Source organism: Thermobia domestica, chromosome 9 (assembly GCF_964235325.1).
Source record: "Thermobia domestica chromosome 9, izTheDome1.hap1.1, whole genome shotgun sequence".
Taxonomy (NCBI): Eukaryota; Metazoa; Arthropoda; class Insecta; order Zygentoma; family Lepismatidae; genus Thermobia; species Thermobia domestica.
Genome location: NC_137462.1, coordinates 34,777,486 through 34,798,560, shown reverse-complemented (window position 1 = coordinate 34,798,560; position 21,075 = coordinate 34,777,486). Strand labels below are relative to the sequence as shown.

Below are 21,075 nucleotides of genomic sequence, written 5' to 3'. Positions count from 1 at the left end.
TAGCTATAACCTTGTATAAAGTAATAAATATTTACAGCAATATGACGTCACTCCCAAGATTACCATCCAACACTGCAGAAGCAGCGAAATTGTAAGCGTATCGATTTTTATGGTTGTGGTGTCTGTTTTCTTAGTTTTCGTGTGGTTTCATGGTGAAATCAGTGAATGGGATTTCTACGTAAAATTCGTGGACCACATACTGTGTAAAGCGGGAGGTTAAAAACATGACGAAGGATAGGTTAGCAGCTCTTAAAGCGGTAAGTAAATCTTCCAATTCATAATATTAGTATCCTATCTGAACGGAGGCCAAGCCTTTCACGATAAATTTTCAATATTCAATTATTATTTGATTATAAAAGACACAGAAGAAGATTTTTGTAAACCACACGCCTTACTCAGTCATTCCTTATGATACTTTTTTCAAATAATCGTTTCTTTAAAAAAATAAGAAACAGTTAAATGTTTTGACCTGGAAATATCCAAATGACATTCGGTATGAATTCAGGAACCTGTTGTTTTGGTACAAGTTTCATTCGGGAGTAATAGAGATCAACATTGAAGATAATAATGGGATAATAGCTTGTTTAGAAATCGTTTTCTTGTTGATAGTTATTGAATAGTATCAGTTTTCTTTAATTATTCAAAAATAAAGATCCTAACCTATATAATAGTGGTTATGGGAATATTTTATATCAGCACCTCAAGGATTATTATCTCCATATAGCAACGAAACAGTTGGAAGGAGGATCTTACAATTTCTAGAAGTATATTTTCCTCCATTCATGTTTGCTTCTTTCGTGTGTTCAAAACTTCGTGCAGTTATTTATATTCACAAGGGTTCTGATGTTATTTTTACTGCTAACTAAATGCCTTCCTAATGTTTTGTTTGTTAAAATGCTTACTAACGTCGGTATTGTTCTGCTGTAATGTTCTTTTAACAAAAATATAAACAATTACAAGAGAATAAATTTAACAAAATGTAAATTATGGGCATTGGGAATAGTTTTATTTTCGAAAGTTTATTGAATGATTCAACTTCTTAGGAACTCATTCAGTGGTGATTTTCTTGATTATAACCGATCAGATAATTAGACCTATTCCAAGTTACAAGAAAAACCCATAATGTTTCCCTTCTTAATATATTGGGTGCTGTCAGTCTAAGGAGTGTTTACAAACATTAAGTACCTTTTTGTTGTATTCTGTGGCCATAGCGTAAAGGAGGGGTTGCGGATGTCGGGTAAACAATGATCCTTGCACTTGAATAACGGGTAATATTTTGAAGGCAAAAGTTGACCTGACAGTATGACAAATATGGTTGCTACGAAGTCAAAAACTAGAAATGCATCACTGTCCTTGATTCGACATAAACAAGTTTTTCACATTCATTATATTTAAATATTTTATGTCCTCAACCCTATTAAGTGATATAACCAGACATAAATTGCGTACAGGTTTACTTTTGGGGCACCACTAGAAAGAATTGTTTAAAAAAATATGTTTTTTTCACTTCCTTTTTACTGATTCGTAAAGTGTTTCCACTAGGCGAATATACATATCACTCCGCGTAGACCGAATTCAAGAGAGCCATCGGAAGTAATTAATGAAAAATTACATTTTTTTTAACGATTTGTGTATAAATACTGCTTTCGGATCTATAGCATAAATACCACAGTGCAATAAAAATATTAAAAAAAAAAAAAAATAATAATAATAACAAAACAATCGACTAGGTGGTCACTAAAAAGCACGAATGCTATCTAATCGAGTTAGGACAGGGCCATAAATCATTGGTTGCTGAAGTATAGAATTTGGAACATTTCAATAATGTAAGTAATAGCGGACCATGACGAAAGAGCTGGACGGTATTTCTTTCAAATATATTGAAGATTATAAGGTCCATGTTCCGTTAAGGGGGTCCAAAACTACACTGGACCCCCTTAAGCTGATCTAACCTGACCTGACCTAAGCTAACCTAATATAACGTTATATTATGTAATCAAACGAAAATCAATAGAAAGAAGCGGTGTCAAAGACACTGGACCCCCTTAACGGAACATTGACCGATTATAATCCTTAAATAATGATCACACAGATGAAAGCTAGAAGTTAGGCTAAGTTCCTTGTTGAATTACACACACACACACAAAAAAAAAAAGTTTGGTACTGCATGTCTGGTGCATCTGCATTTCCAAAATTCATGTTACTTTTATTGCCTGTGGTATTGTGCGTTAAGTTAGGCCTCGTTAGGGGTTCACTCGAGCAGACTGTTCTACCAAATAGAACATTTATAGGTGAAATATGATGTGAAACATTTTTTGTAAAGGAATGAAAATGTGAATATAAGTAAGACTGCATAGCATATTGAAATGAATTTTGAGTGATAATGAAAGTATTGTATGTGTAAATGTGCTCTTCCACTATCTACATTTATGCGTATGGGCCAGTCGCTGGCGCGACTGCTCCCTAAGGACGCGCCCCTTCACTGACGCTCGAGCCCCTCCTGCGCTCCTGCTCTGACTCTGTTAGATTGCGTTCGTGTTTTTAGTGGCCACCTAGCACAAGTTGATTCGTGTTTTGTGCAGTGTAGTTATTATGCCATGCGTCCACATTGTAATTATACTGAGCCCTCCTAAAGTCAATCTGCAAGTAGTAATGGAGTTCCTCATTTAGTGCATGCTCTGCTAAAAAAAAAAAGAAAGCTCTAACCTACTCCATTTAAGACATTTGTCATAATTAGAACCAACTGCTAAACTAATGCCCTCGTTATATAAATTTCATACTGTACAATTATTCAAGAATGACACTTTGTTATTATAAAATGAACGGGAAAGTACATACATTTATTAATTTTAGATAATGAAATTCAATTGATCAAGATGGTAGGCTTATGTAGAATTTCTAAAGAAGCAAAATAAATTCAAGCATCCATTTTTAGGCTTTAGCTAAACAGTGTTACAAATATTTTACATAGCCTACTTGCTGATAGATGGTATGGAATACGTAACTTGAATAAAAACAGTGTTACGGTGTATCGCGAACTTTTGTAATTCATAGGGAGCATGTTTTCTCACTGGTGGTGCGCTTACCTCTTGTGCGTGGAGTTCCTACTTCGATCCTGACCAAATAAGTTTGCGGTGAATAACATCATGTTGGTGGATTTTAGGCTTTTTCTGTCTTTTTTTTTTTATGCAATCTTTCTTTTTAACGTAAGATGTGCTTCGTTAGTCCAATTTTTGATTTATGACTAAATGTGAGATGATAGTACAATCTTGGGGTATAGGGTTCGAACAATTTGCTAATTTAGTTAATAACGTACGTATCTGAAACAGACAAAATTTATATTATTTGGTCTAGGAATTAATTCGTGTGTTTTTTTAATTAAAAAAAAATGAAGCTTTATTTCAAAAACAAAATAAATGAATACGTTAACAAAAATATTGTCCATCGCTAGCTACTACTTTCTCCCATCTTTTAGGCAATTTACGGATTCCGTGTCGAAAGAATTCCTCATCTTTTGAAGCAATCCATTTTTCGATATTTTCTGAAGAAGTGAACCGCTGTCCAATCAAAGAGTTATTCATGCAATCGATCAAGTAGTAGTCAGACGGAACAATGTCTGATGAATACGGCGGGTGGGGTAACATTTTCCATCCGACATTTTCCATATAGGTTTTGACCGGTTTTGCGACATGTAGTCGAGCGTTATCATCAGGGTTGGCAAAAACCATGGTTTTTATTTAAAAAAAACAAAAAACCATGGTTTTTTTTGTTTAAACCGGGTTTTTATGGTTTAAATGATTTGCTCCATATATTCATATCATATATGGACAGAAATAAGTTTGTTTCGCCTTGATTTTGTTATTCAACAACCGGGTTATGCTGGAAGGGGTCACATAAGCTTAAAGCGGAATAAAAACCGCTTCTCGAGTTACATCCGAGAGAAATTGTCCTCCATTTGAACTCAGAACCAGGACTAATTGGCCACAAATGCGATACGTCTGCCGACGCACGAAGGTATCCTGATAAAAAAAATACGTTGCACTGATCTTTACATGCTTCTTAATATAACTGTCAAGAGTCATTTCAGGACAAAAAGATAAACAGTTGCACAAGTGAAACCATTACACAGAATTACATATGAACAATTTCAAAGTACTACGGAGTACTGAAGAACTAATTTAGTTCAAGTTAGTTAACAACGACTTTTATTGGTCCAAATTAAAGAAATACACCGACTTAATCTGCATATCAATACGAAAAGTGAATAAAGATACTTATTTCACTAAATGCCTCTCGTGGGGTCTGTATGACCCCACCACCACCACACACACAAAAAGTACGTCATTTTCGATGTATTTTATCAATAGTAAACATTGAAACGAAATAATATTTAGAATTTTTCTTCGATTGCAATTACATAACAATAATAACAACTACAAAAAAATCACAAAATAAACATTTATAAACTTGTAAAAAAAAAAAAAAAAAAGTTGCTTTTGTAGTATAATCTTTTTGAGTAATGAATGGGGAATGTAGGTCTGAATATAATACGAATAATATACGGGAGTGAAACGTGATAACCTACAAATGTGTGTTCATCAAGATTTTACAAACACATTTTTACGAACATTTTTTTGTTTTTTGGTTTAAACCAGCCAACCCTGGTTATCATGTTGAAAAATAAGTTTATTATGCCTGTTATTCCATTCTGGTCGTTTTCAGGCCAGAGCTTGCTTCAAACGCATTAATTGTTGTCGATAGCGGTGTCCATTAATAGTTTCACCAGGTTTCAGAAGTTCATAGTACACCACACGTTTCAAATCCCACCATATATACAGCATAACCTTTGCACAATGAATATCTCGTTTCGGTTGTGAAGGACCTGGTTCACCTGGCGTCACCCAGGCCTTTTTTCGTTTGGGATTCTCGTAATGAATCCACTTCTCATCACCAGTTCCAATTCGATGCAAAAATCCCTTTCTTTTCTGTCTTTCAAGCAGCAATTCGCAAACGGTTTTTCTTCTTTCAACGTCTTTCTTTTTAGTTCATGTGAAACCCAATGTGACATCTTTTGAATCATTCCAATGGCTTTGAGGCGTTTGGAAACTGTTGTTTGCTCAACTCCAAATGCTTCTGCAAGATCGTCCTGCGTTTGACACGAATCCTGATCAAGCAATGCTCTCAATTCTTCATCTTCAAATTCTTTTGGCTGTCCAAATTGCTTTTGGTCTTCCAAGCTGAAATCACCACCTTTAAACCGTGCAAACCACTTCTGACACGTTCGCTCAGCTAGAGCATGGTCACCAAACACTTTCACCAAATTATGATGACTTGCGGTAGCACTTTTCTTCATGTTAAGAAATGAAGAACTCCCCGCAAAAACACTTTATCAGCCACAAAATGCGCCATTTTCAGCTGAAGAAAAAAATGTTTCCGCTTCAACCAACTGACATATACTAAACAAGATGCGCAATGACAGTAGTTTTCAACGCATGTTTGGATCAACGAAACTATGGGACAATAAGCTAGTTACGCCATCTTTTGTAAAACCGCACGAATTAATTCCTAGACCAAATACTACGTTTGCATTAAGTCGTACGTATGTTAAGTGCATTCGGCTCTATTTTATACCTTTTGTGGTCTTCCCCATTTGAGATTTAAAATAAGCTGGATATGGGCTACGGATGTTATTTTTTGGACTGCGAAACCAACGGCTCCAGTGGAGAGAAGAGCAGTGTTAATTCTGTTCCCTTGATTTTTTGTATCCACTGAATTTTGAAAGATCCTGAGATAAAAAGGATAGTAGGAATGGGTAAAAAAAATACTGAACTAAGAATTACAAGTAGGACTGATAAAAAAAAATCTAAAGTAAAGAGGATAATAGGAATGACAGACCACCCATCTTTTGGTGTGTGTGTGTGTGTAAGTAATTGATATAACTAACTTTACGAAGCAAATTTTATCCCAGCGACACGATTTTAAGTGTATCTCTTGGTGTCATCCTCGAGTCTCTGTCACTCGATGCGCGAAGAACAATGAAATCATAGAACTCACATATCCTTAGTCCATTCGTAACAGGATATAAAACACAAATCATGGTATGAAAAACACTTGACTTACTAGCAAACTATCGAACACTCACGTGTAACAAAAATATCACAAAAAAAAAAAAAACAAAAAAAAAAAAAAAAAAAACTCGATAACTTAACTCGAGCGAGAAGTACATCAATAATTAATGTTTTATGTAAAATATTTACCTTCTATCTCAAATTAATTACTTATAATACAGTTTGAATATCTTTTACCAGTTTCCTCAGTAACTTCCTACAACTTCTAACTGAGAAATAGAATTTTGAATATCCTTAGGATGTTCAGTAGTAAGGTTTGTCAATAATCGTGATTTCTCTTTCTCCCCCCCCCCCGCCCCTTTTTTTTTGGTGAAAATTATCATTTAACTGCGAAAAAGTTGCAAGGAAATCTATTTTTACAAGCAAGTTATAAATCTCCTGTAAATAAGAGAGAAACCAATTATAGATCATAAACTATATTAAGAATTGCGTATATGTAGGGTTTTATGGATCTTATGTGTCGCTGTAAAGACATTCGTTGCTACTCATATGATAAAGAGGGATATTGACTCTAGGATCAATAAGACCCGAAAAATTATGTTTCTGTAATTTCAGATTTATCCAAACATGTATCCATTTAGGGATACTCATCATAGCATTAAGAAGATTAAAGTCATCAGGAATACACCAACAAAGGTTAAATTTGGATGGAGGCAACCTTGACAAGACCTAGATCTGTATTTCAAAAATTTTAATAAGCATTTATTTTCAGCTTATTTTTGATTTCTGACTGTTCAAATGCCCAGTTGTGTTATGAAGCAATTGTTTATAAGATTAAGTGGTAATATTCATGGGTTATAGTCTTTGAAGTGCTACGTTGACACTTGATGTACTTGTTTCCGTCACATTTGTTAAGTTTTTGTGATATTTTCGCTACGCATGAATTGTAGAGTAGTTCTTTAATTTGCCAACTATTTTTCTTGTATCATAATTTGTGTGTTATACACTGTTAGTTATAATTAATAAGTTTGTGAGTTCTGAGATTCCATTGTTCTTCATACATTGAACGTCTGAGGGTAGGAGCGGCTACCAAAAGCTTTAATTTTTGACTTCATTCTTCTTCTTGACTTTCTCCATTTTAGACATCCGAGGTTGTCATTTGAGCCAGCTATAACCATAAACTTCTAATGACCCAATCATACACCTAACCAAATTAACTAGAGCAATATATACGTATGAAAGGAAATCGCCATAGAAGAAGAACGGTAGTACAAGGTAAAATTAAATGGAAAGCTAAACAAAAGTCTTATGTCCCCAGCACTCTCACCTTTACAAATTGAAAGTTCTATGCCAGCGTCCACCCGTGTCAGTCATACTCGTTGACTATGCATCCTTCTCCCCACTGGGATAAATAATTGGCACTGTAAGGTTATAACATTTATTTAGTCCTAGTCATTATTGTACTCTCGGTTAGCTTGTTTTGTTTCATGACGACACTAAGGTGTTTTGTATTTCTCTCGGTAGAATGGCCATTCCTTCTCCTGCATGTAACGCATTATCGATTGTAAGTCTTCGGTGTCATCAATGCATTATTTTCAGCATATTAAAGCAGAAGGAGAGTGTGTGTGTTGTTAGTCTATTTCTCGTATTCTAATAAGTAATTTCAGTTCTTAGATGTAGAAAACACAAGGAACGTATTTTATTTATACAACAGCCTTACCTCTTTGTGGTCCACAACACTTTGATCATAGAAAGGTGACAGTATTGTGTTAATTTTCATTCATTCTATCTCAATCTTTCTTATCTTATTGCCCTGAAAATGTCAGTATAACAAGATTTTTGATAAAATATGATTAAGTTTGGGTTTGGAATTCTACAAAGGCGGACACAAGTCAGGTGTTTTGTTTTCCATTTTTAGAACTCCCGATTTTGTCAACGAACCGGCTGAATAGCACCACTGCTAATAGGCTAGAAGGCGATGGCAGCACGTTTCGCTTAAAATTTAGCAAGACTTCGAAGTGCAGAACCTTGATTATTGAAATGTTTGTTCCAGAAATAGACTTCATGGTTACTGATCAATGCGTGAGTAACGAAGTGCTCGGAGCAAAACCATTTTTTTTTTTTTTTTTTCACCACAAACATTTGGGCAAATCTTTGCTGACAGAAGTTATTTCATCATCAAATTTACTTTTCATAGACTAGTGTCAACATAAATAATCTAATTACAAAGCTCCTCAACTCATATTTCCATTATAAATGCCTACAGTAAACTTTTCAATCTAAAGTTTACACTATCCAATATATATATATATGTCTAATTCAGTCAATACGGAATATTGTCTTAACTACAAATATTACTTTCAGAGTATGTGCAATCTCCATAAACACTTATTATCTCTGCAAGTACTTTCTACAATATAGGAATTCAGTAAAAGATGTATTTGCATCGAATCCAGGAAATTTTTATTCAAGGCCATAGATATAAAATTAAAGGCTTATTAAAGAAAGTAGAATTCCTGTGTGCTCTTCGATACATAAAGACACCCTGTCGAACTTCGACATTCCAGATAGAAAGGCGGTAACTTCAAGTAACATGTATTTGAGTTATCAGCAATACCTAATGTGTAGCAGTAACTTGTCTCCTGCTTATTCTTAGCATTGAATGGAAACGTCTCAGTCTATAAGTAACGCAAATTCCTGGTAACAGTAGCGCTAATTGGTGTTGCTGCCTGCCTGATGCCTATAGTTGATGCTAGCATGTAGGCATTTTGCCGGTTTAAAACTGTTATGACAATTTAATTGCAACTTTTAAAAAAAAGTTTCAGTTTAATTACTTCAAAACAGGACAAGAGCCTTAATTATATTTAGCTTTAAGCATTCTAGGAAGGTAGATGGTGGGCGAACTATTTATTTTTAAAAAAAATCTTAAGCACAATTTTAACTTAACAGGGTACAGCGAGCTGAATACATTAGAGGAGCAACTAATTTATTTCACAATGCAAAATCATATAATTTTCATACATACCTTGGGAAGTTACTTGTCAATTTTACTGTTTGTTAAAACAAGAAATAATAAGCATGTTTTAATCATTTGAAGATGAAATCTCTAAGTAACAGAGCAACAAAGCAACAAAAGGCGATTAACAATTGAGGTGATTGTAATAATAATTTGATATTAGTGGCCAGCATCGAACATGTTATCAAATAAAACTTAATATGTCAAGAGACACCTGAGGGTTAGTAATTTCTGCCCGTGGTATACTAGGTGAATGATACTTTCCAGCTATCACAAATTTTGCCGTTAAATATGTAACTTGACTTGATTACTTTCTGAAGATATTTTTAAGGAATGCATATAGCTATTTATATATTTCAGAACTAGCTTACTGCATTAATTGAAAAGGAAAATCAACAATGAGTAGTTCAGTAATGAATGTGAGGTTTATTTGATTTCTTTTTATATATATATATATATATATATATATATATATATTTGGTGTTTGGACAATTTTTTCCCCGTTAAATGGTAATACTGTAGAATTTTACTTCAAAATAAAGTATATTTTACTCAAAAAGTTTCCAAATACGGGATCTGGCTAAAAATTAATGGGACTGGTGCCAAAAGTACGGTTTATTATTACAAACTTACAAATTAAAGGTGATCCGGTTCAATATAATCCCCTTGCCTCTCTATCCACGTTTGCAAGTGGAGTCTTCATTGTTGGAAGCAGTTACGGAAATCTTCATTTGTCATAGTGTTGAGTACCGCTGCCGTTTTCTGCTTTATCTCTTCCCAAGTCGGAAAACGAGTTGGTGTAAGGGCACTTCTGGAAGAAGAAAAAAAATTCGTAGTGCCAAGTCCAGCTAATAAGGTGGGTGTTCCATCACTGGAGTCTTCTTATTGCTACAAACTACTTAACGGTTAAAGCAGTATGCGAAGGAGCATTGACATGATTCACAATCCATTCATTGTTCTTCCACAAGAAGGACATTTTCTTTCTCACGTAGCAGCTTCACAGAAACTTCTTCAAAAACTGGTTATTCACTATCTGACTTGATAGTACCCATTTAGTCAGGATCAGGCCATTGATATGAAAGAATACAATGAGCATGACTTTCACTTTCGATTTGCTTTTGCCTGCCTTTTTCATGGGTTGCCTTTTCGTTTCAGGATCATATTAGTGACAGTCTCGGTACCAGTGACGCATTTCGTTACCGAATCCAGTTCTGCTTCCGTTTCTTTAAGTGTTTCGTTATTATTTGACGAGCAGTCACTTTATTTATCCCCACGAAAAATTATATTCCGAACTTGTCAACCATTTCATTTCTTCTGACAGACCTGCTTGGAGCTGGGCGCTCGTCATCTTCCACAGACTTATGCCAGCATTGAACATCTTAGATACCATTCAAAAACAGGACAACGAGGGAAGCAGTTGTCCTTATAAACATCTGAAATATTTTTGTTAGTTTTGAACATTTCAGATGTTTTCCCTAAGCGCACACAGAACTGTATTCAGTCTTTGTTCCCTTGTTGAATTGGTGACAAGGTCACAACACCAGTATGTACCTAGCCGCCTCATGCGCCCACTGGTGATCGGCCGAGTTGGAAAATGAAATGAAATCTTTAAGTTTTACTTCCCTCGGTTATGCCGGTTACGCTAAAGGAGGCGATGCTGAGAAATGAATGAAGAAAGTGGGAGGAAACGGGAAAACCCGAGGAAATCCATGCACACGGTGTTTTTCCACAACAAAGCTCACTTGGCGCGAGCTGGGATCGAACCAAGAACTCCGTGTACCAGGGGTGACCGCTCTACCACTGAGCCACCGCGGCCCTCCGGTTGGTTGGAGATGTCTGCACGTGTTTCCAAGTTCACATGCAAGATTCAGTACTATGAAAAACTCGTGCAAAACCAACTTCACAGAAAATAAATAGTATCGTTTTTTATAACTATCTGATTCATACTAGCTTTGCTTTACTTTAGGAATTTCTAAAAAGAAAGAAAAATCTCTTAACAAGGGAGGTTGTAATTAATTTGCTTTATTCAGAGATTTTCATTTCCTAATTTGTACAGTGTGTATGTATTCAGAGAAAATAGTAAAGAAAGGCTTAAGCCTACTTATGGGAAGCTGGGATCGAATCATGAACCCCACACACCAGGACAGCCGTCCTGAATGAGGTTTTTCAGGGTTTTCCTTATTCACAGCATACAAATGCCGGGATGGTACCGAACACAATGCTTCCAAACCGATTCCTTCCTTCCCCATTTCTTTCTTCTTACTCAGTTCTCTGGGTACTGTGATCATCGAAGGACTGATCCCTCATACGTGACGGGCTAACATGGCCATGGGTGACAAGCCCAGCATCTTAATTCCTAATCCTAATCAAAAAGTAGTTTAGTAGAAACTGTGTAGCGTGGCAGTTTAAATTAAGAAATAACTAGAAAGTTGAGTGCGATGTCCCCTTCCTTCTACTGGTGTTTAGAGGATTGTAGATATTGTTTGTAGTTGGTAATTATTTTGGTTAGTAACTCACAGCAGGATTTAAAAACAGAACGATAGCTCAGAAGCTTCAGAAGTTTGGCAACCACTGGTATAAATTATCCAATTTAATAAAGTAAAGATTATAGAAATTCTAATACCTTATTATATCCTTGCTAGTCAATTACTTTAGTTCCGTCGTGGCTAAGCGGTTAGCGTATGGGCCTTTGGCATGGGAGACTTGGGTTCGATTCCCGGTGGAGCTCATGTACTTCGGATTCGACGTTAAGCTTTAAGTCTACGTCTCGTATAGGCTCGCTGCTGAAAGGGACGCTAAACTAAAAATCAAATCTTCAGTTATTGTATTTAAAATACTAATAGGTATTTTCAGGGTTGTATCCAGGATTTTCTGAGGGTAAGGGGTTCAACATAACTTCCAGAATAACCAGTCTCATTAAAACTCTTCAAAGTGACATGTGGCTATATATATATATTACACCTGACGACGCTGATACATAGAACGGAGGGAGGGAGAGTATTTTAAAGAGGGTTGCATTTGATGTGTAGGAAAAATTGTTCTCTCTTCCCGGCTTCTATTTCCTTCCCTACTTGACAAATGTTATTTTGCTTTGCTTAGTGAATTCGTTTCGTTCAACCTTCAGAAAATCGACTGGAGCTTTTGCAAAACTCCAAACTGAAACATGACAGCAGATAGTTTCGGAAAATGTTGCTGTTTTCACTGCTAGTTTCTCATTTTAGAGTATATTTACAACGGAAGGGACAGGTGCATCCCCTAAATCTGCCCTGGGTATTTTCTTCTATTAGTACCAATATAAAATAACAGTGTTTTTTAATACTATTTTTAAAACGTAATTGGAACGTTTGTTCAAAAGATATAAAGATTTTAAATTTGTTTTCGGAGAGACACTAGCAAGATGGTCTATAAAAAATTATGAATAATAAAAATGGTCCCCACTTAAAAAAAAAAGTTTGAAAGATGCGGTCTAATCGTATTAATCAATGTTAACTTGTTTTAAAATAAGAAAGGAGCGTACGATAAAGTTTAAGCCCTAGTCCGTACTATTTATTAATCAAGAATCAGTTAAATGTTAAACTATACGATTCTAAAAAATATACTAATGGTTTTCGGACAATATTTTGTTGGTTTCACATTTATTCACAGGCTAGAAATAGAAACGAACATTTAAATAAATAAACTAAGCATCCACCATTACTAAGGGATCATCACCACCACAAGAGCATTTTGTTATCTGACAGGTCCCATTCCGAAAATTCAGGAGCTGCGATATAATTCAATTTTCTATTAGCTGCTGTCGTTTTTACGTAATATTTATCCATCATGTCACTTTGACGGTGCAACTTAGGGGAGGGGAGATATATAAAAATGATCTAAGGTGACCGATATTAGTGTCAAATCCATAGTTTTGGGGGTTAGTGGGTTTAATCCCTAGAACACTTACACTTCGACAGTGACACTTCGAATGCCGTTTAAATCCAAATATAGCCCCCATTAGCACTCCTAAGGGGGATGGTGACATGTAAAAGTAATTGAAAATGACTGATAATAATGTCGAATGCATAGTTTTGGGGGTTCCTAAGTTGATTGGTGACAGTTTTGAGGTCAAAAATGAAACTAATTCTTCCCATGTGAAGAACGGACAATATGCTAGTAGCTTTATATAGATGTATTATTATAAAATATTTTCGATAGACTTCAGTTATAGGGGGGGGGGGGAAACTAAATTTTCTTCTGTTAATATCAATATGAAATAAGGAAATTTTACTTAATACTTCTCATGGAAGCTTCTCAGCTGCTGCAAGTGGCCTGCCAGTAAGGGCAGAATACTTATGATGATGATGATACTTAATGCTATTTTTAAAATTAAGTGTACCGATATATAGCCGAAGCCAAAACCTAAAAATCGTAAATTTACTTTCGAAAAGTACAAGAGTAGGGTGGTCCGTAGAACATTGAGTAATGATCTCCATTAGAAAAACATTTGGAAATATAATATAATATTTTGTAATTAACTAACTTCTAACTAACTAAATCTATGAGCTGTTAAACCCGGAGATTCAATGCCGCGTTCAGTAAAGCTCTGCATTGAGTTCTATCCTTAACCAACTGGATCTAGTTTCTACTTTGTATTCCTATTTCTGCGAGTTCCATCTTAATATTGTCCTCTCATCTGCGTCTAGGTCTTCCTAATGGCCGTTTCCGATTGGACTTTCAGTTAAAACTTCGAAAGCGTACCTACTTTCTTTCATTCTGGCTATATGACCTGCCCAACTGAGATTATTAGAATTGATGACCCTAACAATGTTAGATAAACGGTATAAATTATGTAGTTCCACGTTATGAAGTTTCGGCCATTCCCCATTCTCGTTCCTCTTGGGTCCGAATATTTGCCTCAGGATCTTGTTTTCAAATACTTTCAGTCTGCGTTCTTCCATCAGAGTAAGCGACCATGTTTCGCATCCCTACAGCACAACAGGCATGATTATTATTTTATTTTATTTCAAGCTTCAAATTCCTCGATAGAATTCCCAGTGACAAAAGATCATGAACTTAATCATAACACGAATTCCGTGCTTTTAGTCGACATTTAATTTCTTCGTGATATTATTTTGGTATATTAATATTGATCCTAGATATTTGAAAGTATCCACTTTATCGAAAATATGATTTGATGTTTCAACCGCTTAACTTAAAATCACGAATTATCTCCGGATTTTTATTTTGCATATAAATTATGATCACGAGAATATTCGTGCAGCTCAATAAAACCTGACTAAATTTAAACAACAAATTCTTACGTTGTTTGCATTCGGCTAAGTACTGTGCATAAATGTTCGCTAGATGTTGTCAACTTTCATTTCACCAGTTTTAGTTAGTAATTTGCAGTTCAGGCAATTAATTATTTACATAATGACCATAGTAAAATGGTACATGTACAGCGTATCAAACATTAACTTCGATGCATCTGTTTTTCGAATTAATAGCATTTTCTTGCATAATATTGCAATCTCTGCAATATGAATTGAATTGAATGTTTAGTTATTTTATCACGCTTACTAGAGAACATGGACAGTAACTTCTATCCAGTTTTATAGTCTTCCATACATCAATGTGATATTGTATTCTAAAATATTTTAAAATAAATTGACATGCATTAGAATATATATTTTCTTTACTTTTGCATAATATTCTACGTAGTATAATTTGGGAATACTTATTGTAGAATGTATATATTCGGGATTTTAATATTTTTTTTCTTTTTTTTTTTTTAATATAAAACATTTCATACTAAATTTTCTTCACCCTAAATTTCAATAAATTGAACAAACTGTATACAACATGTCGTAAACTTTCGTTTTATCTTTATTTACACCAATAAGTCTTGAAAAAGTGACACAAACAATAAAACACTTTTATTCATATCTTGAACGAGTATACTCCTGGTTTTAAAATCGGCCATTTTCAAGTGCCTATTTTGAGCCTAAATTTTGTGTAATTTTAATATTTGCTTTCACTCATTTTTACCCTCAATGTAGAACAAAAGTAACAAATATATATATATAATATAAAATTTGGAATGTCTTTTGAGAAAAAAATATGTTAAGTAGTTAACGTATCCATAATTCCCACTCTTCAGAAACTTCAATCTTGACCATGGACTTCTTGAGCGATTGCATTCATTTCATTCGAAGAAGAAAAAAAGAAAGAAAAAAAAAACTGGGAGTTGACTTGATAATTACAGGCACTTGCATCATGGTTACGTATTTCTACAGGAAAAATTAAGTTATCGTCTGTGTTATATGAATCATCCGTTACGTATACGTCATTGAAGAAATATTTGAAAGTTAATTACTACAAGTTATGTATGATAATTTATCTTAACAAGAGGAAGTGTTGTTACACTTGAACTTCGTTCAGCAAGTTGACTGTAACGGAAATTTGTATGGATTAAATAATTACCATTTGAAACTATTTCTGCATTCGTATATAACCTTGTAAGTTCGTAATAAACATTGAAATTCATGTAATCTTTTTTGAAAGTTTGAGTAAGGGAAACTGTTTACGTTAGTTATTTCTCATAAATTCCTTTTGATAATAGGGGGAGGGGTAAATTGCTGTAAAAGACATAAATGGAAGAGTGTTATTTTGAGGTTTTGCATAGTTAATGAAAGAAAATTCTACTAAAGTAACTTGAAGTTTTGTGGTATTTTTATGCAACATTCTGATACTTCCAATACTTGAAAACATGTTTTGTTCTTGAGGGATTTTAAATTTAATGGATTGCCATTTTTTTCAACGTATCTACCCTTAATGGAACAGTGGTTCCCAACCGATGTGTCGCGCAGTTCCATAGAGTGTATCGCGGAATTTTAGAATTTAAAAATCGTGAAGTATTTAAGAGCTAAAATTAATTTTGAGAGACTATACTAGTCAACTAGCAACGATGTTGTGTACTACATTGAATCACTATTTTATAGCAACCTACATTCTTTACTATTATAATTTATACTATTATTAGAGTCAATTACCCGCTTCGCTGGGTTAAATCAATAAAAATTAGTAATATGTTTCGTTAGTCAGGCACTTTTTACTATTGTTGAAGCATTATCTGATATCGGTCACTTTCAATTATTTTTATATATCTCCCCCTTCCCCAAGTTGTGGGGCTGAATTTGAATTTAAACGTCATCAGTCATGTCACTGTTCATCTCAGTGACCCAGAAAACCTTGGATTCGACACAAATATCGGTCATGAACCCCGGTGGCTCAGTGGTAAAGCATTCTCCTCTGGGGCTTGGGGTCCTTGGTTGGATCCCAGCTCACACCAAGTGAACTTTATAGTGAACAAACACCGTGTGCGTGGGTTTTCTTGGGGTTCTCGCGTTTCCTTCCACTTTCTCCATTTCTCTCATTTCTCATCATCACCGTGTCCTTTAGCCTACCCGGCATGCAAGTGGGACGTAAAACTTAAAAGATTTCATTTCACTTCACTAATATCGGTCATTTTAAAATATATCCCTTCTCCCCCTCCCCTACGTTCTACCGTCAAAGTGAAATGGCAAAAACACTCCCAGGCCCGAACCTCATCTATGTGACAAATTTATCGAGATCGGTCTCGTTGTTCAAGAGGCATGAAATCACGAACATAGTAACTTTTATTTTCATATACGAGGGGCGTACTGAAAGTCGTGAGCAACATTTTTTTTTTTTTTTTTTTTACAACAGTAGTCTTTATTTCTAAGTGTAATCAAATATATCATCTCAATCTTCAGATCTTTCTTTCATTTTTCCACATAGTCTCAGTTTTTTTGCACACATTTTTTCCAACGTTCTGCAAGTTTGAAAATACCCTTGCAATAAAATTCCATTCCAGCTGTCCGTAGACGCTGACGCATTACTTGCCGAATATCCTCCAGTGTCTCATAGCGATGGCATCGCATCTGTTCCTTCACAAAATTGAAAAGATGGTTGTCGGAGGGTGCCAGTCGGGGCTGTAGGGAGGATGTGGAAGTGTTTCCCACCCAAATCTCCTAATCTGCTCCGTAATAGCACGTGCAGTATGCGAACGCCATTATCCTGTTGAAGGATGATCTTTCCAGGACGTTTACCACGCAAGGTACGACGGAGTTTGAAAAGTGTCGGGATGTAGCGGGCAGAATTTATGGTTTGTTCAGGCTTATGAAAGTCAACCAGAATGCATCACAGAAGACGCTCCCCATAACTTTCCCTACTTTGGCACTGTCTTCGCTTTCTTCTTCGGTGGCGAATACAATTGGTACTCCATACTCTGTCGTTTTGTTTCAGGTTCATAATGATGGAACCAGCTTTCATCTCCAGTCACAATACTCATCAAAAAGTCGTCACCTTCATGTCGAAATCTCTGAAAAAACGCTTGGGCAATGGTTAGTGTCAGACATTGTTGTCCTAGGTAAATAAACGTGGGATCCAGCGGGCACACAAGTATCCCAGTAACCTAAGGTGTGAGTCATTTCTTGCACCGCACTATGTCCAACACCAAGTTTTACAGCGATTTCATTCAGTCATACGCTTATCTCCCCTAACCAGTTCATCTACCATTACCTTGTTGCGTTCCGTGGAGGCAGTTCGAGGGCGCCCTTGTGAGGCTCATCTTCGATACTCGTGTTTCTATCCTTAAAATGTTTTACCCACCTCCTCCTAACACTACTGGCACCCATGCACACATCTCCATAGGCACGCTGCAGTCTGCGGTGAAATTCAGAAGCAGATTGGTCCTCTTTAACAAGGAACACAATCACAGCCTCTGTCGAAACGAAACATCGCTGCCGGCCATTTTCGAAATCCTGCCTGTGGTCACGTGCTAGCAACAAACAGCGTCAACGTCTGAAAAGAAAGAGTGAAAAAATGTTGCTCACGACTTTCCGTATGCTCCTCGTATATAGCTTAATAAAAATTAATCAATCAAATATTAATCAAAATCAATTGTTGCAATGTGGTGGACGTTCAGTAAAGTGTGTCGACAGTCCCCCCCCCACCAAAAAAAAAGAAGATTGGGAACTATGCAGATTTATCATTTACAAAAATATTCTGAGCATGTACCAGTATACTTATTTTTAAAATACTATTGTGAAAATACATATTCTTAATACGCCCTTTTACTTTTAGTAGATCACAATTTTGAAATTTCGTGTCATGTAAATATCAACAGGGAGATATTGTTTCACATACATTGCAGTAGATTAGCAGGGTTTCCTTCCAACATGAAGTTGTATTTTTTTTTTTTTTTAAATAACGCTACGTCAGGGTATTAAATATTTCAAACCTACATATTAAAAGAAAACTTACAATACTGCACTTGTTATGCCGTATTGCAAAGTAAAAACACTGACTACAGTATTACACAAACATTGATAAAGAACTAAATTTTGGAGTGCTCTACTGCGTCAGTAAGAATGCAAGTAATGACGGGGCAATTCACGTACAAATTACCTTAGTGTCGTATACTATTGTTATCATTTGGTATATTTCGAAAAAGTGAATAGATAAGTATGAGGTGGTTTTGAATAAACATAAAGATCGTAACGTCGTTTATTGCAATTTGATATATCAAACTGTTCCAGAGGGATGAAAAAAAATGGTAAAAGTTGCTGTATTCCATAAATTGGTGTATTTGTGACGACTTTATAAAACTGTTCTAATATTTTCTGGTTGTATAACATCTCAACACTAGTTTTTGGCAGATGTAATTGCAAGAAGTTCTCGAATTGCAGAATTTTAAGCACTGTTCCGAGCTTTACCAGGGTTTATCATATCTCCAGAACGGTTTGAGACATCAAATTGCTGTAAATGGAAGAACTCTGATGTTTTCGTCTATTGAAGACCGTATGTGTGATTGGTTGAGTTCCTTATCTAAGCCGTCTTTCGAAGTAAAAACTTTTTAAAAAAGTCAGATTTTCAGTCCCTTGTAACGTTGTTCTTATTCATTCGAAACGTTGGGGGATAAAAGAAGAGACTGGTCGTGTCCGTATCAGTGGTAAGGCGCTAGTCTTTTGTGTTAGGGATCGGTCGTTCGATTCCAGGTGAGCAAGATCTTGTCCTGGGGTAATTCCGTTTTCTCGTACATTCTCATTTCACCAATTTCTTCATAATTATTTTCTTTCACCTTTATTAACCATCCGTTACCTTTAGCCTAAAGGGCATAAACGTGGGATGGTGCACTGGAATAAGGCACCAGTGAAACACCATCAGCCGTATTCAGATACATTTTCGCTTGTAATTATCGTCTTAATAAGACTTTGACTAATGCGTGATGCTATCTTACGTATTTCAGGGTTCATAGCGAGTCACTTTTTTTAAATTTGTCACTGAAAGCTTTTTTTTGGGGGGGAGGTAAAGTGATTTTTTCGTGTGATTTATGTTTGCATTGGCATTTTAAAAAAATGAATAGAAAAAAAAGTGACTCGGGAATAGTTTTCTCTGGTAATAGTTAACGCTCCGCTCAACGGGGTTTTGTGTGTGTGGGGGGGGGGGTCATCATGTTCGTCTTGAGTTATATTTCTTGTATATTTTTCTTAAGAGTAGGTGATGAATTTGAATGTTTCATGACTTTGAGAACTCTCAATGCTAAGTTAAATATAATGTCTGGGATGAAGAAATTCGAAAATAGGCCAGACTGGTTCTACTTACTCAGAAGCCTCATACATCTGCTTAGTCTGCTTACCGTAACTACAAAGCATACCTAGAAAGCCTAAGAAAGCAGGGAGCTCAAAAAGAAGTAAAGAAGAAAAGATGAAACAAAACAACATACAAAGAGAGAGATGATGGAGAAATTGACAAAGGAAAAAAGAGGCTTGGTGAGAGTTTGGTAACTTTTTCGTGTGCTTTTGGTTACTTTTCAACTATTTACAAGAGACCAGATCTCTATGAGCCCTGGTATTTAGAAACATTCGTTATAATATGTCCGGTTTATACCAAGAAGGCATACCGTGATTTTTCCGGATGGTTGTTCAAACACATCAGAAGAAATTAAAGTAAGTGAGAATTATTCTCTCTTAAAAGGGAATTCTTTTAATGTGTTTTGACAATCCTGGGAAAAGTCGTGATTGGCGTTTTTGGTATAAAACACGGTTAACATGACCAATATATTTCTAAATGCATAAATTAGCATCACGCGTTAGTGAAACTCTTATAGTACGATGCTGATCACACTTAAAAACGTCTCTGAATGTGCGTGCGTAAGTTTAATTGAGTTGATTACAATTATATCTGTGAAAATGAAGATGGCTTTTACGTGAGTCGTTCAATATATATGCTTCTATATTTATTTTTTAAGATACATTTGTAAATTATACATAGATGTGTGCCTGGATCAAGGGTTCTCACATTCTGGAAAATCAGAGAATGTCAGGAAAATGAAAATATATCAGGGAAATCATACATTTTGCGTAAAATGTCATGGATAGTCAGCGAACGTAAATGTGCAAGTGTAACATTATTTTTCTAAATATAAAATTGTTTCCTTTCTATCAGTTGTACAGATTGACATTGAAGAGGACCATAATGATACAGTATTCCGAATGATGACAGTGATGCGGTGTTGCTATTTCGTGCTGAGGCAGTGAGGTACATTTGTGTGTGAGACAAGAGAGGGGGGGGGGATAATTAATTATGTAAAAATAGAAATCGAAGTGTGACTTTTCATCTTCGTGGACAAGGGTTTTAAGACAGAAAAACTACTGAAAGAACTGGAAGCATCAGATAAAGGTAAACTAGCTTTCAGGCTTGATTGTCGAAACTTTATGCTTGGCACAATCAAGAAGAGTGTGGAAAGGAGCCCTCTCAGGTACAAACTGGTACGTGCTCTGTCAGCTTTGGACCCCAGGCTACAAAAGAACAATCCAGAACTTGCTCAGATTAGGAAGAAACACTTCCTAGAAACTCTGCATGAGCATAACAGAATATCTGATTCTGTAGCTGAGAAAGCAAAATGTCAGTTTGTCTTTCTGAATT

General features: G+C 35.5%; 1 protein-coding gene across 7 annotated transcripts in view; it reads left to right on the top strand.

The window, feature by feature from the left end:
• Positions 1 to 46: 46 nt before the first annotated feature.
• Syx1A (Syntaxin 1A) overlaps positions 47 to 21,075 on the top strand; it is a 229,222-nt gene continuing 208,193 nt past the window's right edge. For 5 of the 7 annotated variants that reach the window (XR_014133021.1, XR_014133020.1, XM_081770867.1 and 2 more), the window contains exon 1: positions 47 to 257. Coding sequence is in view for 3 of the 7 variants with exons in the window: in XM_081770867.1 (XP_081626993.1) it covers positions 225 to 257 (33 nt within the window). In the remaining 4 variants the exon portion in view is untranslated. The remainder of the gene's footprint in view (positions 258 to 21,075) is intronic. The other 2 variants (XR_014133023.1, XR_014133022.1) reach the window with 1 other exon arrangement.